The sequence below is a fragment of the Cygnus atratus genome, chromosome 25 (assembly GCF_013377495.2).
Source record: "Cygnus atratus isolate AKBS03 ecotype Queensland, Australia chromosome 25, CAtr_DNAZoo_HiC_assembly, whole genome shotgun sequence".
NCBI lineage: Eukaryota > Metazoa > Chordata > Aves > Anseriformes > Anatidae > Cygnus > Cygnus atratus.
Window position 1 is genome coordinate 2,379,695 of NC_066386.1, and position 25,760 is coordinate 2,405,454.

At 39.2% G+C, this 25,760-nt stretch overlaps 1 protein-coding gene across 10 annotated transcripts; it reads right to left on the reverse strand.

The window, feature by feature from the left end:
* Nucleotides 1-1,682: 1,682 nt before the first annotated feature.
* Nucleotides 1,683-25,582, reverse strand: BRCA1 (BRCA1 DNA repair associated). Of its 10 annotated transcripts, none has more exons than XM_050715521.1 (23): nt 25,520-25,582; nt 24,968-25,066; nt 23,915-23,968; nt 23,550-23,630; nt 22,964-23,052; nt 22,013-22,155; nt 21,172-21,277; nt 20,541-20,586; nt 19,910-20,049; nt 16,153-19,524; nt 15,377-15,462; nt 13,594-13,729; nt 11,698-11,830; nt 11,376-11,533; nt 10,558-10,880; nt 8,985-9,072; nt 8,041-8,118; nt 7,456-7,496; nt 6,459-6,542; nt 5,983-6,037; nt 4,434-4,507; nt 3,864-3,924; nt 1,683-2,923 (listed from the first exon to the last, which is right to left on the reverse strand). In XM_050715521.1, exons 2-23 carry the CDS (start codon nt 25,045-25,047, stop codon nt 2,820-2,822), a joined length of 5,532 nt encoding a protein of 1,843 aa, XP_050571478.1. In that variant the 5' UTR covers nt 25,048-25,066; nt 25,520-25,582; the 3' UTR covers nt 1,683-2,819. The 10 variants fall into 10 exon arrangements, with proteins under 10 accessions (XP_050571478.1, XP_050571477.1, XP_050571476.1 ...); XM_050715520.1 differs by having other exon boundaries at nt 21,172-21,280; nt 25,520-25,579; XM_050715519.1 differs by having other exon boundaries at nt 1,683-2,920; nt 25,524-25,569.
* Nucleotides 25,583-25,760: the final 178 nt, after the last annotated feature.

Below are 25,760 nucleotides of genomic sequence, written 5' to 3' on the forward strand. Positions count from 1 at the left end.
CACAAGAGTGCTAGCGCAGTGGTTGTGTGGTAAAGCCAGCCCATTCCTGTCCCAGGGCAAGCTCTCATTAGCACTTTGCTCTCCTGAAGTAGCAGTAGCTTCTCCTTTACATTAGGAATTAGAATTTAACAGCCAAGGGAAAAGGGGAATAAGTCAGTTTTTGCACCCCCCCCCCGTGTAGCTTTGAAAACTGCCTGCAGTAAAGCTTCCCGCTGATGCTTTCCTGGGCTCCTACTGATCCATAGAAAGCACAGCCTGAACATGATGCCACAAAGTACTGACCAGCTGGAGCAGCCCAAAGCTCAGTGCCCAAAGATACCTCTTCTGCAGGAGGAAAAACAGCACTGAACGAGAGCAGAGCTGTTCCGTGGAAGCAGACCCTAACGCAGCAGCAGCAAGCTCCTGTTAAGTTACAAGAGGTGAGCAATCTCAGTTACAGACGCAGCACTTAGGGGAAGGCAAAGCCTCAGGCAAATCTACAGACTGCACCAGCCGCTGATTTCAGTCTTCCCTCCCTCTAGTGAATAGCATTCAAGGCTCGTGCAGCCCCTTTCAGGAGGTATCCAGTCCTTTAATGACACATATTTGACTCTGTTACTAACCAGCCTCAGGTCGTGTCTGTATCAGGCACAGCAGAGCCGAGCCCTGGCTGTAAAATGCACTCACCCGAGGTTTCCTACCCCGAGAAGAGCGATAAAGCAGGCTGCTCTTCCCCGTGAGCAAACAGGGAGGAAATGCAGCTTGGTCCTGATGTACAGAAGGGCATTTCCAGCCCAGGGGGTAGCTGTGGAACTGAGTGCCAGGGCTTTAGCTCTGAAGCTGGAAGTGAGACCAGAGAAGTCAAGGTGGATGCCATGACAGGGGCCACAACAGCTGCCCCCAGCTGTCTTCTCTGGATGCAGGTGCTTCCTCACCTCTGGATGCTTCCCTCACCAGGCTGTCCACTTCAGACTGTTTCTTTGATTCGAATCTTAAATTGAGATGCAGGTTACTACAAAAGTTCACAGATGCTGTTTCTAATAAAGTAAGCGTTATTTCTAGAGATCTAGTCACCTGCAAGGAGGAAGGCCACCATCACAGGCATCATTCCCACTGAGAATTATCTATCTGGGGCTAGTACCTTACCTGCTAGAAAGGACAAGCCTCGTGTCGAGACCTGAGGGACCATTTTATAACAGCAGGAGCAAGCCGGTCCTGCTTGGCCTTTTCCTCTCAGATGAGAGGCAGCATTTAGTCCCCCAGAGCTATAATCTTTTGAGAGGTAGATTAAAAAAAAGCCAATGTGGGCTCTAGAGATAAGAGGAGTGTCAGTCTGAAGGTGAGGCGGTGTTGAACAGCCTTGGCAGTTACGAAATACCGTCACATATAGAAGAAAACAGTAATGTATGGCAGCTGAGCAAACGCTTCCAGCACTTACCCTACCAATAGCAGCGCCTAGTCAGACTATATTTGCCTCCACTTGGCAACTGCACTACACTTGATAACGCATTTGCTTCTCACATTGATGGAAATTACAATTGTGTCTCCAGCTCTGAAATTCTCATTTACATTTATGACCTCCTCCAGTACATCTCCACACACACCCCCACTGCAGGAGGCTAGACTTCAGGCATATTTTCATGTGTGCCTCGATGCAGAGGCTAAATGACTGATTCACATAAGAACGGAACAATTACATGAAATACTTGCCAGAATCAGTTTATTTACTTTAAGCATCACAGTATTTATAAATATATTTTATACGTTTCCAAGACAATCTAGCATCATCCAAACAATTCTCTGAACATTGCTACAGTTTATTACTTTTTTTTAAACAACTTATGAAAACAGGTTCACTTTCTGCTCTGAAAGTACAAAATTATTTATGAAGTTGCATTGCTTGGCAACAGAAAGAAGCAATATATTTTCTTCCATAAAAAGCAACATGTTTTCTTTGCAGTCTCATTCTGCAGGCAGGGACTATTTGAAGCAGATTCTTACAGGGCTTATTGTAGGTCACTGGGATACTAAAGTGCATCTATTTATTATTTCTTCATAGGTGTCGCATACACTTCTCAGAAATAAAAACGAAAACATAGGCTTGCTGTTTTAGGGATTGGTTTATGTTGGAAATCAAGTGCTGGCTTTTCAGGGAACGTGCTTGTACTAACCAGGAAAACCACGTACAAGTTGTGTAGGCCACTTGTATAGTCACATAGTTGGATGTGTTATATACAGGTGTCCTAACAACACAACTGCTGTTCAAATAGTTTTCAAAACAGATGTAGTCCACAGCCTAAGAGCAGCCACGTTGATACATTAGTAATCACAAAATAGTATTTCTTTGTATTGATATGCATACATCCTTATTTGGGGTATGTATTTATGCAAAATACAAATATGGAAGTTACTCAGGAGTGCAAGTACATTTTAATTCAAGCCCTGAGCCCAGTATTACTGTTGTAAACAAGTATTCCTTGAAAAAGACCTTAAACATACAGGCAGGCACTGGCTGGGATGGTAAATAATGCATCGCCATTTCTCTAAGGAAGCCATGTTCTAAATTCTAGTTAGGATTTAACTTCAATTTGTTTTACATGAGTTTTAAGGGACTATTTTAAAATTAGAAATTTTAATCTTTACAGAACCACAGGCAACTCCATCTTTATACAGTATTTGACCATTAATAAAAATATAGTTATTTTACCCTGAAAAAAACAAACCACTATTTGCACAAATTCTCTGCATAAGTTACTTACAAATCCATAGCCCTTAAAACAATTACTAAAGTATCAGCACTGATGAGAATTAAAGCAACAGGAAGAGAAGTGCAGACACCTTTAGGACACAAGGTAAGCATCAAGCTCCTGGCACTCGTAGCAAGCAACGCTGTCTAGCACCCACTCTCGAGTCACCACGGCAACATTGTTCTTTTGCTGGACTGCTGCAAGACAAAGACACACTTGATAAAACTATTATCAGTGAGGCAAAGCAGGTTAACAGCGAGCTTCCTGATACCTTTCTGGTTAAACTACTTGTTTTACCTTTGACATCTTAAAGGCTTTGATAAAAAGCAAGTTTCTAAAAACAGCGGTGTGACACTACTATTCCTTTTAAAAATGCGGGTAATATTGCTGCTCCGTAAAGAACAGCTGCTTGGCAAATGGTCCAGCAGGAAGTTTGGAACACCACAGAATAAACACTAAAATCAGAGCGCAGTCCCTGTTATCTTTTAACTTAATAACTCAGTGACATGTTGTATTTGCAACATCATCTTCCTGGTCTATTGTTTTGTTGAACTCCACCATAGCCTAACTCGCTTCAATTCATCCCAATATCTCATTTAAAAGCAAGTTAAGTCTGGAACACTTGTACTTTCCAGGTCTCGTGGTTTCTCTGGAGGCTTTTGACACCACAAAAAAAATATTTATAAATATAGAGAGAGATTGATATAAATTAATGCATGGTAGCTTGATATTCTTTCCAGACCAAGAGAATCTTGTCCCATCTGAGGCTTTCTGCTAGATTTTTACTAGTCAGAGAATGCTTCTACCCCTTTAGCAAACATTTTGCAGTACAGAAGGTTTCTGTAAAGCTGATGATATGCAGGACAACTGAGCCAACAGCAAACAAACACCACCAGTATCACGTTTACAAGTTATACTGTCTGACAGACCACCTTTTGAAATTCCATTTCTGATTCTTGAAATAATATAGTCTGTCCTTTCAGACTTCAAGACATACCTCCCCATTCAAAAGTAATAGTATTTTATTCCCATTCCTCTACCTCTACAAATCTCTGATATTTAACTATTAAAACCACTCATATGATAGAGACACTCAACATGTACCATAAGGCAATCCATGACACTAAGCAGTTTTACCTTTATAGCTTGTGCCTTCCATCCAAGCATCTGGCTGCACAACCACAACAGCAGTAGAATTCTAGGATTCCAAGATAAGAAAATAAAAATGTTATCTGTCATTAAACGACTCTCACACCTATCTGCAGAGGGTGATAACCGGGCTCACTCTGCTTCAAAGAGGATTTCACAGAGAATGTTAAGTGGTGGTGGAAGAAGAAACACATTGGTTGCTAATTTTTTTCTGTTATTTCTTTCCAGGAATGCTGTGACTAAGTTAAGGCACTAAAGGCTTTTTGCACTGTAAGGTGAGGCTCAGTACTGATTTCAATAAATATTATCTAGCTGGCTGGCATAGAGTACTCGGATCAGTTTTCTCGGATCAGCTTTCAGCTCAGTGTAAGCTTGACTCCTAGTCCAGAGTATGGCAGCCATGCAGTTTCATACCATTGCTGCGCAGACAGTTCTCTCTAACATTCCTGTATGCACCAGTCTTTGAGGAGTCCAGGAAGGCCAGGTAATCTTTCAACATGCATATTATATAATGCAGTGAATGATCTATAGCTAAGTGCAACACTCATTAACACTTACCGTTTTGTGGGTGAACAGATGAAGTTGCTTCACTACAGAGGCACCACAAAGCTCCACCATCCATTCAAGATGCCCTGAAGAAGTCAGATAAAAAGATAAATCAGATAATCAGACAACAGATAAAACAGATGTTTAGATGTAGAGCTTAGTGATATGGTTTAGTGGAGGACTTGTTAGTGTTAGGTCAGAGGTTGGACTGGGTGATCTTGGAGGTCTCTTCCAACCTAAATGATTCTGTGATTCTGTAAGTCTATTACTACTGTGCTTTATATCGCTTTGAAACTGACGCTAGTCCCTGTATTTCGTTCCAAAGCAAACTGTCACTGCAAAAAGGATGTTGGCTTTAGTACAGAGTAAGTTCTTTCACTTTCTAGCCTGCTGAAGACATCATCTCCTTTTAACTTCTTAGCAAGGGTAACAATATCATGAAAGGGATCATCAAGTACAGCAGCCAAAGGATGGAATTCCAAGTCCCAGACGCTTTTGCCAAGTGCTTCCCTCACACTAATCAGAACAGCAACAAAAATCCAAAACAACACGTGCCCAAAAGTTAAAGAGAAAACCACCAACAATTTATTTCCTTTTACCATAAGGATGTAAGGCACGAAATTCAAATTGAAATCAGAAGTTAGAACTGTGATTATCTCTCATTAACAGAAGTAGCTAAAGTATTTAATTTCCAGCAATTTGTTGAACTCATAGTGAAGAAAGTAAATAAGTCTCACAAGTATAAGAGCCATAATTGATCATCACTGCAGCAGGTGAAAGCACTGCATCCTCTGTAGTAATTATCGTAAATGTCAAGAGGTGTAAGGATAATTCACCCAAAGTTATATTGGACAAATTGAAAGTACCTACTGTAAAAAAAGGACCAAACCACAAAAATATGAAGAACTATATAAATATTTTAAGTAGAAAAATTCTAGTTTAAATTTAAGACATCTGCTACACTTCATTCAGTTTTAAACAAAAAGAAGCTATCCTCCCCAGCTTTTCTTTCCTATATGAACTGCTAGTTTTGTTGTGTGTTTCACTTTTAACATCTGCTAATAGAGAGAGAAGATTACACTGATGATCTGTCAACCACTAGAAAAACAAATACCTTAGAAACTGTTTATTAGGACAGCGACATGCTTATTAGGACAGAAAAAAGCACTCCAAATGTAAGCTTTCAGTAGCATTTAAAACAGTTACCTGACAACATGATACTAATGCTTTTCCTTCATTTCTAGAGAAGCAGAGATAAATTAGATAAAACATCTGTTTTGAAATACACTAAAACTGCCAGAGCATTTTCCTGAGGACATCCAAATAGAAGAGAACACTTTCTGTTCTATCTGGAGATAGAATTGGATTAAATCCTCCACCTACACAATACCTCACATAAATATTTTGAAAGTTTCAAAGTAAAAGATGTACAAAAGCAACCAAAAAGAGCTCAAACGTAAAATTCTGGTGAATGCATACAACCCCTCTTCAGATATACACGTGTGTGCGCATACATATTTTTAATGCTGGGAGTTTGTTCAGGTCCACCAAAATGACATACCTGTAGTCATATCAGTGAAAGGACCATAGCAGCAGATCTCAAAGTCTTTAAAGATCTGAAAAGCAAGGAACATGTTAACAGAGTACACATACGGTATCTTTACAGGATAAGATTTAGCACACTGGTTTCACTGCAATTCTAGGACTGGTTATTAAGCTAATGCTGTTTCACAAAGCATAACTGAAACTCTTTTGTTTTGCAGGTTACAAATCAAAAAAACAACAACCAACCTTGTACTGCTCTATACCGATGTTATAAAGAGATAACATCCACTCTAAGCACTGAGAGTCACTTAAGCATTTTTATACATGAAAGGTGAGCTCCATCAGCAGCACTGAAAATATGCTCAATTTGCACAATTCTGTATGTACAGAGCAGCAGAGAAAACAGAAGAAGTAACAAATAGTCAGCTGCTCTCACCACATATCTGAAACAGTCATGCCAGGACAGGATTTTCCTCCCCGATATGCTTGTACCTTTTCAGTCAGAGACTGTCTTGCTCTCTTAGGACCTTGGTGGTTTCTCCCATTGATTACATCTCCTCTAACTTCAAAGTTCTCCTGGAAAATAAACAAGAAGCCTGAAGTTAGAGATTGAGAACACTTTCCTAGTCAGAGGTCCAGATCAAGACAGGAAGATAACAGATTTCAGAACTGGAAACTTAATTTTCTGCCCACATTTAATTCTACAGGTTTTTCAAGAAAGAATGGTAAGAGAGCAGAAATGAAATCCCTGCAGTATCCTACAATTTTTAAAGAAACACATTATAGTCAAACGATATTGAAGTGTAGCAAACAGTATAGGAGTACTCCAACAATAAAATTAATTTATCTGTAAAGTCTCATTTAATAGAAGTTAGCTATCAGTATATTCAACATCTTTTGTTTTATTTCAAGGCATTCATTTGGCAGATAGATTTACAACAAATATAGTGCTGCATAAACACTTCGTTCTCCGCTACTCTCACTAATACAACACTCCCCAGAAATCTGTAGTTGAGAAAAAAATCCTAATACTATCCAGAAATACAAAAAAAAAATCCACTGAAATTAAGGTCATATCAAAAACTATTTCTTCTAGGAAAGGTACTGGAACAATATGCTTTCAGTAGTTGTCTACTGCAAAGTTTAACAACAACAAAAACAAGGCATCAGTATTGCTGTGTTCCAACACTATTACCTTATGCAGACTATAGATCTCTTCCTCTATGCTGTAATCCATCAACATCAACAGGAACACTTATAAAAAATATGTCTATAAGCTGCTCCAAAAATAATAAGGATCCATTATGAATTCAATAACACTCAATACCTATAGTCTAATCGTGGCTTTTGGTAAAACTAGGGTCCCATTTTTCACAGCTGGATTTGCACTTATTTCATGCTTAGACAATATCTGCGACTACTAGTAGTTCATCAATGTAACAGCATTGTTTACACATTTGATATTTTAGTCTAAACAAAAAAAACCTACCTCTTCCAGTATCATTCCTTCTTTAAAAGACTGAATTACCCCTAAATAAAAAGATAGGACAGGACAAGTCATTTTATGCAGCAAAGTTGTTCTTCCACTGCCAATAGTTTGATTTCACCACTGTATTAAAATGAAGGTATTTGTACTAAGGGAAATTAAATACTGTGTTGCTTGAAAGTACTTAATGAATGTTGTCAGGTTTTTTTAAATACTAATTTTGCACTAACTGATACCATGCAGCTCAAAGACTTAAAGTAAGAGGGGAAAGGCACGTGACAGGGAAGGGAGCAATCCAATGCAGTTATTGGAAAGCAGAAAAAGTATTCAGAAGATAAAGCAGCTTGATGTTACTTTATTTTTTTAAAGCTATTTAGAAGAAACTGCAAAACACCAGATGCTAACATATTCAAGACGGGAAAAGATATATATATATATATATATATATATATATATATATATATATATTATGTATGTATGTATGTATGTATGTATGTATGTATGTATGTATTTTTATCTGGAACAAGAGAAGAGTACATTTGTTGTAGAGGTGCAGAGACTACTTTTCTCAAAAAAAAGTTCACTTACACTGATAACTAACTACCCATTTTCTTCCTGCAATACCCAGAAAGTACTTCAACGTCCGTTCACACACCAGCTCCTTATCTGCAGAACAAACAATAACAGAGAACTTTTAGTTTTGTTATTAATGAAAAACAGCTCAGATAATTTGTACTGAAAACTAAAAGATTTTGCTAAGTGAGGCAGTGAAGTATCAAGACCAGAAAGGTTCAGAAATTCCCGTGTCCTAAAATTTCCCTCTCAAATCCACTCAGCTGAAGGAAATGAGCAGAAATTAATCACATGCAGAACTTCTGGACACTTTTTTTTATTTAGTTATTAAAGATAACAGGCAAGGAAAGGCATGAATACATATCACTATAGTAATGTTAGCATAAACTTTTACGTGACTAGCCATCTAAGCTCCTCTTCTGCTCTACAAGGACAGGCACAACTTTCAGAAGACAGTTCATCCTCTTTGAATGAAGGCAGAGGAATCTCTGTCTCCAAAACCACATGGCCATCCTCCTAGTGATATACTGCTCAAAGAAAAAAAGCGAGTCCATAGATTTGGACTAGCAGGATTTTCTGGATCCCTTTCTATGTAGGTTTTCAAAAGCAATGAAGGCTCATGCCGTGGATTCTATCCAAACATGAGCCATCCAGAAGTGCTTCTATGACAGTATATAGCATGCCCACACAACCAGATTTGTCTGAAAATATTTTGCTTTTTAACATTTTTTTTTAATTAAACACACAAGGAAACAAAGCACTCCCACGCTGATTCTGTGAAATCAAATCAGAGAGATTTGTATTCCCAAACTTAAATACCAAAAATTATGAATACCTTTTCCTCTAAATTATTTAAATTTATTGCTGAACCATCTGCTTGTTGGTTAGTTGTTAGTCTAGAGTCAACTATTTTACTTGTTGTGTAAATACGGGGTTTGTTCACATGGCTCCCAACAAACCTGTTTTCATTATGACGTGTGTTGTTCCATCAGTAATGTGATTAGAGAAAGTGCTTTGAGTTTTTCTGGCAAACTTCTGGACCACCATCTGAAAAGCAGTTAGAAAAAGTTAATAACGAGCAAAACATTATGAAAACAAGTTTATAGGAGCAAAACATACAGTAGTTACTTTAAATTAGTGGTTTTATTCGTGTTGGCAGAGTATATGCTTCCATTAAAGACACAATAAAAGTCACTAATTTTGGCACCACCCAACAGGCTAAAGAGCTCCCAGTCAGTAGTTTATGAACCAAAAAAAATATTTCCTCCTGGAAATGCATTGTAGAAACAGTTTCGAGCTAGTTACTGATGGTCACAAAAGAAGGATCTATTAAGGATCAGTAACTAGCACTAATGTTTTACAAGACTATAATTAAAGAATTCCTTTCTTATGCTGCTTTATTCAGAAGGCCACGAGATTCAAAAAATGCTAAGCAACAAAGACTAATGATATACAATACCTCTGCCAGGATTATTAGCAATTCAGAATTGATTAATTATAGAAATCCTCACTATGGAGCAGAATTTGGATAATGAAGCAACAGCTGAGAACAACCCAATGTGAGTTTCGGAGTTTATTATGTATGATAAACTTGTCAGCAGCTTTCATAACAAAACTTAACAAGTTTAAACACATTCTAACAAACAAAAAAAGCATTCAAATTATTTCCTCCTTAGTTAAAGCTGTCACACATGCCATTAGTGCAACTGAAACCTAGCAAAAGCAGCTTTTTTTTAAGATTACAGTGTTTCCAAACAGCCAACCACTAAAGCATCAAACAAAAAAAAAAAAAAGCAGTGTAGCTGAATTTTTAGTAGTTATTAACAGTGATTTTAGCTCTCACTAAAAGACTGGTGAGAAATGTGAAAGATGTAGGAAGGCATTTCTCCCCAGTGTTCTCCACAACAGTGACTATCAGACTACCAAATGCTGTAAGCAAATTCTGAGAAGGCAGATTTTCAATCCCTTGTGATTACATTCTTAAACCAGGTAAACATTGGAAAAAAAACGTGTGCCTCTTTTACCAATAAGAGGTAATTCCAAAAGCTGACCAAATCGTTTGCCATAAATTTAAGCAGCAGTGCTCTGCACCACTGGTATGAACTGAACAATAAACACGAAGGCACCAGAACAACATGGGAGTTCAGAAGCTGCCATATACATTTTTTATGATCTCTGCACATATCTCGCTTTAGAAAATTTTACAAGAGCAGGCACTGCAGCATTTGTTTGCCAAGGCTTTCTTTTAGAAAAGTCCTCTCACTCTGGAATAATGTGATTTTCCCCCTAGACAGTAGGAAGTCATTTTAAAAGTTCAGACTTCAGTAAGCTTTATAGTGCTGTTCACAGGCCACATTCTTCATATTTTTAGGAGTGAAGTCTGCCTTGAGCTGCTATAGTATGATCTGTAGATTATGCTAAGATTACCTCCAAGATTAGTTTCCAATGTAGTTAGATCTCTGTGTTGAGGACTATAGTGGTCAAGTGGCACGATTTAAAAACAGATCTCTAAACATTCTGAAAGATACTTACATGTTCAGTTTGATTCAGACCCGATGCCACAATTGACATTTTTTTCCTGTTAGTCACAACTGGACTTGTAGCATTTTCTTTCCCAGCTGCATTGTGCAGGACAGATGTAGGAAAACACACGCTTCTCTTCAGTTTACATCCTTGGGAACGGCTTTTATTATCATTCTGAGCTACAGTAGAACTATTTGTTGCTTCTGCAGTTTTAAGGTGAGGAGGCTTTACAAAGGAGGAAGAGGCATTTGGACTCCTGGTCACATTTCCACAGAGATCATTTAAGACAGATGCCTTGTTTAATTTAGTCCCAGACTTCTCATCTTCATTTTCTAAAGGAAAACAAATTAATTCTTATTAATTCTTGAAATAATTTCATGCTTCTTTTTAGTCATGGTGGAAAGCTGTTGCATCACTTTTTAAGTTTACATGCTGCAATCATTTCTTGTGCTTGTTTGTTTACCATTTCACCTTTACCTGTCATTACTTTTTCCTGACAGATAGCTGAGACACCAGAATACCTGTAAAATTCTTAGCAACATGTCCTGCAAGAAGCACTGATCTGCATGTGAGACAGATAATGACTCCCATCACTTTAAAAATGTTGCTCAACTCCATCCTGATGGACAGCCATACATTTAGACAGTTGGACTGCCAAACAAGCCCAGCCAAACAAGAAGTAACGTCTTTTAAAATCAGGAATACAAGAGTTAAATTTCTCAATTTACTTGCCAGCAAATAGCAACTTTTGAGCGTGTGTGAAAAAACATGGACCACATCTGGAAAAAGTAGAAATAAAACCATGTTGTATCCCTCTTCAACATTACCTTCTTCACTCTGACTATATTCTTGCACTGCTTCCTGCACAGGCTTTGTCTCTTGAGGAGCTTTGTTCTCCATGACACCATCATGCTGAAGGTCTTCCTCCAAATCTGGTCTCTTTGACCAAAAGGATTTCAGAGAGGCATACGGCGGTTCAGGAGACCTTGAGAGGAAGAATTGTCATCTTTTTTCACTCCCAGTATCACAAGCATGTAGCAACAACTATGCTACTGCAATTGCTCAAAAGCTGAGAGGAATTTACTTCAAGATTCTTTTCATCTTTTTATAATACAAGGCTATAAATAAAAGCAAAAAGAAAAAGTTTACCGTTCAATTCCTAACTCTTTTACTTCACTGTTAGAAGAATCACTTGGTATAACGTGGACATCATCAGCTGAAAATCCCGTTGAAGTGCTGCATTTGTGATTTGCAAAATTTCCTTCCGAGGTTGACTCTGCTCCTTTAAAAAAGAGAGCAATTCTTAAGCAAAGTAAGCAACTGTTCTTAATTGTTTCTTCAGATGCGAAGTCAAGCATTCTCCAAAAGCTCTATCTAGATACGTTTCAGAGTGGCGAGTGTCCCCAAACAGGAATCTACACAAAATGCTACGCCCTGAGAAGCACAGCTAATAACTACATTTGATTTCAGATACTGCCATCTACAAAACTGAGATGTCAGCTGATATATTAGGTGGAAAAAAGAAGAAATATTAAATAGGTCAAAGACAAAGTTACACTGCTTAGTGCAGTTTATTTACAAATCCCCTCAACACGTTAATGCATCTGTAGATGTAGATACAAGCAGTAGAAAGGCATTTATCTGGCAGCTGGAAGATGCCTGCAGTTTTTAACAAGCCATCAATAACGCTAATCAGTTTAAGCTTTTACGAGACAGAAATCCATATTCTAGAATAAGAACGTAAACATGCACCGAATTAATTCAATTAATTTTCCAGCCTGAAGGAAACTAATCGTTAATTTGCTGACTTAATCCTCAAACGTTCTATTTATAGGTATCTGTAATAGTTTGACTTACTGCCTTTAGAAATGTCACATCTCAAAACCTGTTTTATGAAGTGACAGTATTCTCAAACTGCAGTAAACTCGATGCCATGCAATTTAAGAAGTCTCCTTAACTAAGCACAGATTAGAGACTAACCAGTCTTTTAGTGTTAAATATACCGTTAATATTTTAACGGCTGAAGAGATCCGAAAAGATTGCTGTACTGTAAAAACCATACACAGTAAAGGCATAATAAGACACTAAATGGCTTTGAATTCCAGAATGCTAAATTATCCTAATTGCCTTCAGAAAACAAAGGTAACTTACTGAAGTAAGGCCATAGAACTAGAAATATATACATATATATTTAGCAGCAAGTGGTATAATAAAACACTGGTGCCATTTATCTAAGAGTTCAACAAGAACTACATCTTTGGAAGTCTTTAAATCAGCACTGGGTGCCTTTCTAGCACTGTGAGAAGTTCAACAACGAACATCTGGACTTACTCTAGGCTTTGGTCAAAGACTGCTCTATGTTCTGTTGCAGACAGCTTGTCAAAATACTAATCTCAATACCTCCCTCTCCCTAACAAAGAAAAACTTGATATAAAGCCCTCTCACACAGACAGCAGCATGTGATTATTAAAGAATTCTTCAGCATTTATTTACTGGCAAGGACATTTGTGTTCATGTACTGTTGAGGGGATTTATGATCTACACACCACTACGGGTATTCCCCCCCCCCCCAACCCTGGCCCCAAACAGCAACCTGACCCACATTCTATTACTTTTAACTGCCAATACCTACCTAAACTCGTTTCTGTCTCATTCTTTGATATGTTAGAGGGAAGTTTCTACCACAGCAATAGAGGCCAAGTCCTTTGGGTATTCAGCCACCCTCCCAGCCCCTTACCCATCCCAGTGAAAGAAAACAGGAGAAATGACAAAACAGGAACAGGGATTAGTACTGCCAAGCCACAAGGCCGCTTATACCACTGTGTCATCCAACACAGATCTGGAACAGGAGTGTTTTTAGACTGCATAGTACCTAAGTTATAAATAAAACAGGTTTGTCTCACCGAACAGCTGAATTTAAACAAATTTTAAATTGATACACGAGCAGAATTTAACACTGTAATTTGTGGTAGAGGAGAAAAAGAGCTAATAATAGCCACACAACTGTTCACAGGATAGCTAGGAAAGGTTTTGTTTGCTATTTACCTCTTTGCCTCATTTGTTCCACTGCAAACGAGGGTAAGAGCTCGGAGTCCTGACTTCCATGTTGCTGTAGCACTGCTTCAAGCGCAGCCATTTCTTGTTGTAGCTTTTTTAGGTTGTTCTGCATAGCATTCTTCTGCTGCAAGCGATGCATGATTGTACCAACATTAGCAAACTCAGTTTTAAACAATACTATCAATTTTACAAAGACTTGAAAATTAGCAAAGCAATTATGATTTACTTTTTATTATGTGTTGAAGAGGCAACTATGATGATTTTACTGTAATAACAAACACGTGCTATGTCAAAGGAAAGAAAAAGTCATAGTCTTTTCACTGTTCAAATTATTTCAGGTTTAAAGGCTCACCATAGTTTAATTAGTCAGGGAAAAAACATCTTTTGCAGAAATGTCTTTAAAAATTATTTTGCTCCAGTTGCATTAGCTTATATTAGCCACTTAATTTAAAAATTATTAATGAACATGAGGTACTGAGCCTCTGCACCTTTCTTCTTTATGAAAGCCTCAAAGACTGCTTACAAAAGGAATAAAATATTTCATCCTACTCTTTCCTACTTTGTCTCTTAATACTACAGTACCCACTACTAAACACACGTCATGTACCTTCTCATAACAAGAGCTTCAAAGGATTCTTTTAAAAACCTAAAAGCTTCACCATACAGGATAAAGTGCTTTCCACAGTCCTGAACACTACCATTTGTAGCTCTAGCACTGACACCATGTGGAGATTCCTTGTTACTGAATCAATGAAAACAAACAAAAAACAACCCCCCTCCCACCACACAACAAACAAAACAAAAGCAACAAATAAAAACGTACACCCACCAAACAAAACCCACTGAAAATCCCCAAACAAAAGCTACCATGCTTCCATTATTCCATTCAAGCCAGACAAATCCTTTCTGTCCCCCGATGTAGCTTCGTTAATAATATCCTACAAGTTGACCATGTTTTGCACTGATGCAGTATATGGAACAACCACCCATACAGCACAAAACTGCAGCTCAACCTTCTTTGAAATACATTAAAACCCATAGTAATCTTAATGCTCAAGAGGGAGATTTGGCATGAGACTTCCCTTGAAGTTATCAAATACAAAAACCTCACACCAATAACCTAATACATAAATTCAATTAAACAGTAATCAAAAAACAGTAATCAAAAAATTAATATCGGAGAAAAGATGCTGTGCTAGACAGATCTTTCACTGAACACTGCTCTTACTCTTATTTACATTTATAATATTCTAACACTGATTTTTTTTTTTTTTTAATCTTTACCCTTTAAAAGGTAAGGCTTCATTCCTCTAAATATAAGGACTGGATTTTTTGTAGCCCTTATTATCACCAATCATTATAAATTCCACAGCAATGAAGCCTTTAAATATAGGGAGCTGAGGCTTCCAACATTGGTCAAGAATAGAGATTTATTAACTATCAACTTCCACAACTAAGCACCATAATCAACCACGTTGATTAATAAATATGAATGAAAATGAATATGAATGAAAAATGAATAAACCACGTAACAAGCTACAGCCATTAAAATGTACCATTACCATGGAAGACAAAGTCAGACACACAATGGCATAGAAGCCATTCGACAGTTTTTGATTAATTAGGCCCTTGAATGTAACCTGTTATGCTGAAAGCAGTTTCCCATTGCACAGACTTCACAGATTTGCTTATATCCTAGAATGCATACTAGGCAGTGATACTGGAAATGTACATAAACTACATTTATAATTCAGTGTGTAAACTCACTCACCTGTGTAGAAAGGATTTCACCCTGAGAGAATGGTCCACATGAATCCCCTACATGACTTGTTTCACTGTCATATCCAGATGCTTCACCTTGAAGGAGATTGAAGATAATCCAAGTTAGTTATAGAAAAAAAACACAATAACAAACCAAGCTATTCACAATTTTTATCACATAGTCTCTTTTAGCCAAATTTTAACTATAATGATAAAATGACAAGGTTTGGAAAGACTTAAGTTAGAAGCCCAGGGCTACTTCAAGTGAACCTTTCAAAGAACATCATGCCACTTGTACGGCACAGTAAACAGAACACAAGGGAAGCGTTTTAACAGTGATGAAAGAGTCCTAAATATTTAGGAAAGCCATAAAAAGGTCAAAATAAGTACTACAGAATTCTATGGCCAGTTTCAACAAACGTTTCATCTGCAGAAACAGCTTAGGAAGGCTCTATGAAGCTTTACTGATAGATCCAAGTATAACATTATAACAAATCTAGTATTTCACTCAAAAATTAATTCCCATCAGACAGACTCAGGCTGGCTGCTGGTGCCCAGTCAAGTCAATCCATCTTTGCTCTGAACAAAGAACACTAGGAAGCTTAATTTCTTAATTTCCAGGAAATAAACCACTAAGTTTTTTTGTTTGATTGCTTTGAGCTGATACGTTCCTTTCCAAGAGCCAGCACCATGTAAACACAGGGCAAAGTTCCCATGCAACCTTCAAGAACTTACAGGCAATGACATTACAAACACAGCTGAGGAAATAAAAATCTTGGTTTGTACCTAGGTTTGTCCCCTGGTTTGGGTCTTCTTGGCATTCATCTTTGGAGTTTGTTTTTCTTCTCTTCAGCCCTCCAGTGCAACTTTGAAGGGTTTCTTTGCTCTCGCTCACATTGCTCGGTTGTTTGGACGCGTGACCTTGTAATAAAGGTTTCTTCAGCTCCTGCGCTCCATCAACTGACTCTTCAGACACGTTGGACTGGGAAGAAAACAAGTTCACAGAGCATTCTGACTCCTGGCTTGGTGAAGCACAGCCATTGCTTTGGGCAGCGTCAGGTGTTTTCTGCACGTTGTTGTCCTCACGACTTCCACCCCGAGGCAACGCGCTGGGATTTCCTGAAGACCCCACCGCAGACGTCGTCTGCTTATTGGTCTGCAAAGGTGTGCTTACTGACTTGCCAAATATTAATGCCTGAAAACATGGCAAGTCTTCATCCTCACTAGATTCTTCAGATGAAGACTGCAGTTTCTGTGCCCTTCTCCGAGGCCTCTGAATCCCTTTAGGTCGTGGCTTGGAACTACCACCTCCGTTGTTTCGTTCTTTCACCAAGTCACTTTTTACAAACACGGCAGAACTGTCTTTCCTACGAGCTTCACAAAAGCTGACGTTCTCTTCACTATCATCATCGGAGCACATTAAGCCATCGGGGGTTTCAGACATATCTGTACAATCACCGCTGCCTTTGAAAGGTTCTTCTAGAGTCTCTGCAACTAAACACTCCGGCACCCCTATGCTGGCAGTTTGGGTTGATTCCTCTTCATTGCCCTTTACTCGTCTTCTTTTGCTACCTCTTTTTTCAGTGTCTTTGCAGTTGAACTCTGCAGACCTTTGCTGACAAGCTGTAGGACAAGCCATTGATCCGGGCTGAAAACATAGCACTGGTCCTTCGCTGTCAACAAATTTGGCCTTTTCTGCTTGATCGCTTTCTGAACTGAAGCACGTTTCACTGACTGTGTTAAGATCTGTCCTCTGGAAAATGTGCTCTTCTGTATTACTCTGATCACTTTGACTTCTACTGCTTTTGTCTGGATTCTGTCTCAACGCACTTTCTGCCCCTACATCAGTTGACGCTGTCTTTTCACTTCCCCGCTCTCCCTTTTGTGGTCTGTTTTGTGGTCTGTTTTTGCCTTCACTCCTCGCAGCACCCATTCTTACCGGTGTCATCAAATTCCCTCGATTAGCAACCTGTGAAACATCTTGACAGTCCCCAGAGCGCGCACATTCAGCATTGCTGACAGTGCACGACACCGGACTAGCACAAGCAGATTCATAGCTCTTCATCTTCTCTCTCTCACAAACATCACTCAAGTTCTCGGCAGTTTTCTCTTTGTGCAAGTTTTCTGTATTTAAATATTTATCATGCCTTTTTTCTACCTGAGCAGCACGTGAAATTTTTAGCTTCTCAGATGCAACGCCATCTACTTCACATGCTTTCCTGGGAGTAGGATAAAGGCTAAACGATAGACGCTTTGAATTCCTAAATATATTTCGCAGATATTGCGTGTCTAGCTCACTGTCTTCAGATTCCTTGGTCAGTTCTGAAACATTTTTAGCCATCGGTGACTTTTCAGTTCTGAGGCCCTCTGGAACATTTTGTGCACAGCGCTCTTTGTCCTGGGGTAAAGTAGTACACGATTCAGCCCTCTTCCCTTCAGGCAGGTGGGAAGCAGTTTGCACAACAGTCTTTGAAGGAGACTGTAGGCGGAAGGGGTTACCTAGCACCTCACCTTCTTGCGAACCTGCTTTGGGTGAAGAGGAATTCAAATTTGAATGCTGGTGTAAAGGTGCAGGATTGAACAGCCTTTTTCCAGTTTCTGCAGTCTCGGATGAATTTTTTGGACTAATCTGTACTGCATTTGCTTCCAAATCAGCACTCTCCAGATTGGTGAGTGGCTTGCAACTCAATATACCCTGCTGCTCACACAGGTCTTTGCATTCAGAATCGTGAACTAACGCAGTCTTTTCAACTCCAAAGACAGACCCTTCCTGGTCACTGTCACATTTGCTTGCTTCCTTAATTACTACCCTTTTTGCTGTCTCTTTTGTCATTTCTTCAGAAAGTAACTGGAGCCTCCTACTGCGCCTGACTTGCCGTTGCTCAGAATCAACATTCCTTGGTTCTTCACTGCTTGGGTAGCTCTCAATCAGTGTCTCAGCTGGATCAGGAGAACCAGAGTTTTTATCCACTACTAACTGTAAAGCGCGCATAGTTCTAGTTGAACGCCTGCATCTTTTTGCTGCAGAACTTGTATTTTTAGTGCTCTTCTGATCAGAGTTATTCGGTTCTAGCTCTCCATCGGAGTGCTCGCACGTCACCTTTTCAGTAGCATTTTTCGACATGGATCCTCCTTCCTCAAATTCTGCTAGCATACTACCCTTTCTTTTCTCAGGCGGGGGATTCTCCTTAACAGCAGAACTTTCATTGCATTTTTTCTTTTCAGCATCTCCAAGGCACGAGTTAACACTTTGAGGGCATCCACCTGCCTCCTCTAGATCTTTTTTCTTGATGAAGTCCTCAGGCTGTAGGTGACGGGCAGCCTTCCTTTTTCGTTTTAGGCTGTCTTTTCTGGAATTATTCAAGCACTCTTGAACAGCAGGCACATCCTCCTTTTTTGCAGTAGGTAAGATCTCTTTCATGATAATAGGGGGATTCGACTTCCTCTCTCTCTCATATGTTTTACCAAATATTTTGTCTTTGATGCTGTCTTTTTTTTGTTTGGACCATCTCCTGTTTCCTTCAGACACTGTAGTTTCCATGAAACCTACCACAGGGCTAGTCTTCTCTGAAATACATGAATCTTTATCTGATAAAGCATCTCCTTCACCTGAAACATCACTTGCCTCAGCAGGATCATCATGGGATGAATTGGAAGATAGAATCTCATTGCTTTTTGAAAACCATTCATTGACTTTCTGAATGCTTCGTTTCAATCTCTTCCTAGAAACCTGATGCAGTGTAGGACAGTGTGGTGTCTCTGGCTGAAGGAGCTTCTCTAGGGGAGATTCTTTTTCAGAATCATTCTCAGATTCACACATTTCCACATCTTCCACACTTTGCACAACAGCATCTATTTCCTTGCTTTTATCCAGTCTGTTCTCAGAGCTGTCTTCTAAGTCAAACTCTTGACTTTTATAACTGCACTGAGTTTGCTGTGCATCCATTTCTTCTGCATTCTTAGAAAAAGACTTGTCCCCGTTCTTTAAGGGACTGGCATTATCTATTCTGTCACACCTCTCTGTGAGCAGGTCTGTGGCAAGAATGTTTAAAGGAGAACTCTGGCATTCCACCTCATTCACTTGGTCAGGATTGGCATGTTCAGCGACGTTTTGCGTGCTTTTCTTGCTCAAGGCTTCCTTTGAGAAGTCACTTTCACCTGAAGATAAGCATTATGAATTATTAAGTCCTATTTTAAATGCACAGGAACAATGACAAGCTTAATGGCTTCTATTTGGTTTACCAGACAGTGCTCTCAACTTGTGTTACGAGGGACAATATAATGGCTTATATAGACCAAAGGAGCTTTGCACTATGATCAAGTTAATTTTCTCTTCCGTTTCTGTGCACAGAATGTGCACATTAAGTGCCTAGTCTACAGGCAGTCTTCTATTATACTGTCACTAGCTGTAGGCATCAACAAAAGTACAGAACACAAGATTACAAGAATATATATTTAACAGCATGAAATCAGAATGTTAACTCGTGGTCTTTCTTCCAAGCTTTCCTCTCAACCATTTTTGTCACTAAATTAATGAACGCACCTATGACATTTGGTAGAATTATTTCTTTAGCTCTCGGCTCCGTAGGTCGTGTATTGCAAGAATATTCATTCCCCTTCTCAGGGCTCTTAGGTTCTTCTAGCTTTTCTTGAGATGAAATCTGAACCACTTTGTTTCCTACCCTGTTGGGAAGGAAAAAAAAATATCTACTTTCATTACAGAGCTAACCACGATTTGACATAATAGGAGACTTAATTTAATTTTCCCCTTATTGCTGTTAGAAATACCTTTCACATAAATTAGCCTGCTGAGTAAAGACAACTATGCATGACTGACACTTCCCACAACTAGATCCCTTCAGCATTTTAAATACTTTAACAGCCTCCCCCCCCAGTCCTGAACTCGATTTTATTTTCTAAGGCATACTACAAGCTTTCCTTCAGAAGCATTAATGTCCATGTAAAAGACAAAATATTTAGGAAACAGCTTGACAGCATACCATATGACAAGCTACCAGGAATCAACTAGCCATTTCACCGATGCCTCAAAGCTGAAAATCACTTGAGAGCTTGAGGACTCCTATCAGTCCTATGCTAAGTAACTAAACCAGAGTAATGGGAATACTGAACTGTCATCTTCAGAAAACACGAATTCCTTAATAACCTTTACTTACCCAGTATTGCCTGCCTGTTTGCAAAGCTCTTCAGATGAATCAGTGCCTAAAAACAAATCAGCTGTTATTCTGCGTGAAAGGATTCAGAGAAAGGCGACTTGTCAGCCTCAGTGTTTATTATCACAGAGGCATGTGCGCTTAGTTCTTTGCAGAGGCAGATGCTTTCAACTTTCATCAGATCAGATCAAGTTCAACTGACATAATTATCACAATTTCAGTGTACAAATATCTACACAGCTCCAGCATAAAGGTTTGCTTCCTGTTCCAGGGGATGAGGTTTTTAAAAACAGTGACTGGTAAGAGTTAGTAAGAGATAATTTCTAATTTCCAAATTTATGTAGGAAACAGTTGCCTGCATTTAGAACTGGAAGTCAGAGCATTATGTTTGAATTTCTGTCTCAGATCCTTTGCTCAACATTGGTAGAAGCAATAGTAATCCTTACAAAACAGCAGTTATCGTTTAGTTACACATAACTTTAGATTTGTCAGTCTGTTTTATATTTCACTCTGTTCTCACTTCAGGCGTTGAGAATAAACCAGTGCTTTTAAAGACATTGAATTTTTTCACCTTTCATTACTTTGCAAGCATCATATTTGAACTTAGCCAATATAGATCTACAACAGCTCTTACCAAGCTCTATAAATACTCCTTTTTCAAAGTCACATTTCTGTTTTCGGTTTCTTAGGGAACACCTTTTCACACTGGTGTCTGTACGCTGTGCATCCACATTAGCTCCCTGCTGACAGAAGAATAGAAAGGAATAGTTATTAATAACAGTAGGTTATTTAACAACAAATAAATGAAACAAAACAACCCCAAAGTAATTACTACACAGGGGGGCTGATATGAATGAACTAAGGGAAAGTATTTAAATCAGCAGCCTCTATGTAAAATGCCAATATAAGTAACTTATTACCATTACTTGTACTTTATTATCCATTCTGGTATCAGGAATAGGATGCATTAATAAAAACAATTGTCATGCATTTAACAACTTAAATCAATAAGAGTTTTATCATACTTAATATTCTATTCAGTACAAGTAGCAAAGAACAATTAATAATGCACTGTGAACAGACTCATACATGTAGCGGTCACCCTAAGTCAGGTTAATTCATGGTCTTACCCATAAAAAAGTAAAAAGCCTCTACAAATAGTTATTTGACAGCCTCACTAAACAAGCTGTAAAGGAAAAGCTTTCAACCCTAGTATCAATAACAGAATACATATTAAGGCAGTATTATCTTTTCATGACTTCTCTTCTTTTTTAAGTTCAAGTAAATTTATGCAAGCAACTTTTTAACAACACAGAAATATTCAGATATTCTTGTCTGAAATAATATTCAAACAGGAATCCGAAAGCAAAATGAAATCTCGTATTCCATTCACCTATGTACATGCATATACACATATTCCAAATAAAACCCTAACCAATCCAAAAAATACATTGCGTCAAAAAAAAAAATATTACCAAGGTGCAGTTTTCTTGTTCATTTTCTTTAGCACTTTTCCTGTTTCTGAAACCCTTACTCTGGATGACAGAACTTTCATTACATGGAAGCTTTGCAGTAGTGGCTTCTGTGGATGATTTAGGAAGGTGATGGCTGTTTAAAACTAGAAAGTGTCAACAGAAATAAATTACAAAAATATTTTCTTACATTGAGCACGACAGCAGGTATCTACTCATAAAATAGCCTAGTACTGACCCTATTACCTGAAATAAGTACTGAAATGTTAAGTTAAATCTTGGTAACTAATTTTCCCCCAAAATTTTACTTTTATGGATAATCTAGGAAGAAAGCGGTCCAGCAGTAGTGATTTTAGAATGACTGAACAAGTTAAGAACTTGAAAAGAAAGTCTGGTTTTTAATAGCACAATGTACTCCTTACTAAGAAAAAAAATAGATAAATCTCAACAGAACAACCAACACATGTTATTCAAAATAGAAACAAACTTCTTTGAGTAGCCAATACCTTTTACAAGGCACTGAGTGCTAGAAAGGATCAATTTGGAGTCCAAAAGGATAGCGCTGAATGGAACAAGTTAACATATACTGTTAGGGTACTTACTAATTCATGCCCCAAGATTTTCAAAGAAGTTAAAGCTGCAAAACCGGGTGTAATGACAAATCGAGAACAAGTCTTCGCCACAGAGTTATAAGTTAAAGATTATTTAATACTCATTCAGCCATACTTTGGGAGCTGAAAGTTAGAGTACAGCTTGGAATCATGGAACATACAGTAAAAACCCTTAAGAAAGTTTAAGATACTATTGTAGGAAAATTAGGGGAACTTTCAAGGGAACTTGTGCTTCTATATCCAAGAAAACACTTTCAAAAATTCTTCCCATATTGAGTACCACACAGTAAATGAAACACCCAGTAAATAACTATGACAAAAATGTCAAATTCATAACACTTACATTTTACTCCAGTGTCAAGCTCAAATGCGTGGATAGCTTCCAACAGTCCTTCGATCAGCTGCTTAAATCTGGAATTTTCTGTAAGACCTCTGAAATAACACCACCACATGAGATGTTTTTAAGGCAAACATATGGATAAGCCATTAACAGTTCTCTTAGAATATAGACTGAATAAAAAAAAGGAGGAGTAAAGCTGCAAAGCGGAACATGAGACAATAGAAAACTGCGACCAAGGAGTATCAACACAGGAGTATCCCAAAACAGCCTACTATTGTAATTAAAACATTATCACAAAGGGAAAATGTCTAATACTTTTCCTCATGTAGGTTTAGCACAGAGAAACTAGCTGTAATGACTGAACAACAATACAGTCTATAATTGATAGCACAAACATTTGCTAAGAACAGCGTCTGTGACCTGTGATCACAGGTCACTGTACTGAGGTAAAGCGTTACTCCTTTGGAAGCTGACAGTTCCCTCAATCATTTTTCCTTTCACTTTTCTGCTAAGACATTTATGAAACGATTCATTTTCTCCTCAGAGTTCAAACCTTTCATCCCCAAGCCCACTTGCAAAGATGCATTACCTCTTCGTAACTTCAGTCTTACACAGAGGACACTGTACCACACCTTTTTTCTTTTTGCTGAGGAGTTTATACATACAAAACCTAGAAAAAAAGAATAATCACAATGCAGCACTTAGTAGAAATCCTTCATTATCAAGCTGAATACCTGGATTCTTATTCACACGTTACTATGAATTCATCAATCCAACGTGGTAAATTTGTGCAACTGCAGTTATTGGTTATTCAGAATGTATGTTCTCCCCTTAAAATAGCCACATATTACGTTATCAAAACACAGTATGCATCTTTAGTAGTAAAGTAGTATAATACTTCTGTGAATAAGAACAGAGTGACTAAGCGTTGCAATTATAAGTTCGTAAACCTACCTGCAGAATATGTGATCACATTTTGTTGAAACTGGCTCTTTCACTACATCCAAGCTGCAGAAAAAAAATAGAAAATGAAAACATAACTTCTGTGTTCTTGTTTAAAAATAGCAGCAAGAAAACGAGCTTCAAAAATACAGTCACTTTCCTGAATTTAAACTTGGTGTTGGAACACTAACAGCTTCTCTTTCAATTCTGACCTCCCACGCAAAGGGCAAAGGCCTTTGTAAAGGAAAGGTACAGGAGCCCATGTAGTAGAAAACAAAAAAATATACACCTTTATGTCTTAAAAACAGCAGATACAGGAAAGAGTTTCCATTCTTGCTCTTGTGACATTAAGTCCGTGAATAACCAAGCCACCCATCCAGCAGTCACACCTCAGCAAGAAGCATGCTGCCTTTTCAGAAGAATTAGGATTCAAGTCTTTTTTCTCCCCCTCCTGCGTAGCTCTATAGACATCCTATATTTTCTACTCTGTGCTTTTGCAGTAAATGATGTCATCGACACAGAAATTATTTTGGTTCTCCAAAGGCAGTAATGTAACATATTAAATACACATATGGAAGATTTAAGGGTTTAAAAACATTTGCCACAATAGACAAAAAAAAAAAATCTGCAACACAGTTCACCAGCAGCAAGTCCTTTAACAACTGATCAGACATGGTAAATATCTAGGCATTAGACAGAAATTATGCTATTTTTGCATTTGTTTACATTGCAGAAGTACAAACCACACTTACCTTTCAGTGACAAAGATCCACACTGCTTTACAAACAATGCTCTAATCAGATAAGTTGTGTGGTTTTTTTTTTTTTAACTTCAATTGGATAGAGCACCGAGTCATTGAGGTGGCAACACGAAAACAATGCTTGCCAGAATATACGAGCAAAATGCACTTCCTGTCTTGCGTTTGCTCTTAGACGACACCAACGTCAACTCATTTTAAAACGTTACTCTTTGTATTTCCTTATGACCACGCCACTCACAAAACGCTTCACCAGAAGAGAAAAAGTAAATACAAAACCCAAACGTCGTGCGATTCCCCGGCCGTACCAAATGGGGCACTCCAAGTTCTTCTGCATAGCCGAGAGCACGTTCTGCACCTCTCCAACGGCAACCACGGCCAGGTCCATGCTTCGCAGCCCGAAATACCTGCAAACAGTGAAAAAACACGAACAATCGGTTGCGTTCCTGGACCGCCCCGCCCTGTGATAACGTTTTCCCCCCACGGCTTCCCCCGACACGCCACGAGGGTCACGGAATCGCGGAATACCCCGAGCTGGGAGAGACCCACAGGGATCACCGAGCCCAACCCCCGGCTCCACACGGGGCTACCCCAAAAATTCAGCCCTGAAGATTCAGCCCCGGGCCCGAACCTCAGCCCCTGGCTCCGGGGCGAGGCTTCCCGAGCCTCCCGCACCCAGGGAGGACCCGTAAAGCGCCACGGGACGGCTCCGGGCCCCGCCGCGCGGCCTGAAGGGCGCAGGGGGGAGCCCCGAGGCCGTTCCCTGGGCTGCGGCTCGGGAGGAGGCCGGGGCGAGGCCGGTTGGAGGCTGCCCGGAGGAGGCCGCCCGGAGGCCGCAGCGCTCCCTCCCCGCTCCTCACCCGCCCGCCGCCGCCCTGTCGCATTTCGCGCCCTTTCCGCCAGCCAGAAAAACAACACACCCGAACAGCCAATCGCACTCGCCGACTGCGTCACGCGGTCCAGGCAACGCCATCTTATTCGCTGCTTTTTTGGCGAAGGGCCCTCCCTCTGTTGCCACGGCGGGGAACGAGGCGTCTGATTGGCTGCGGTGTTCCCTCGTGACCTCCAGCTCCTCAGCGGGCGTTGCGCCCGCCGGCACGC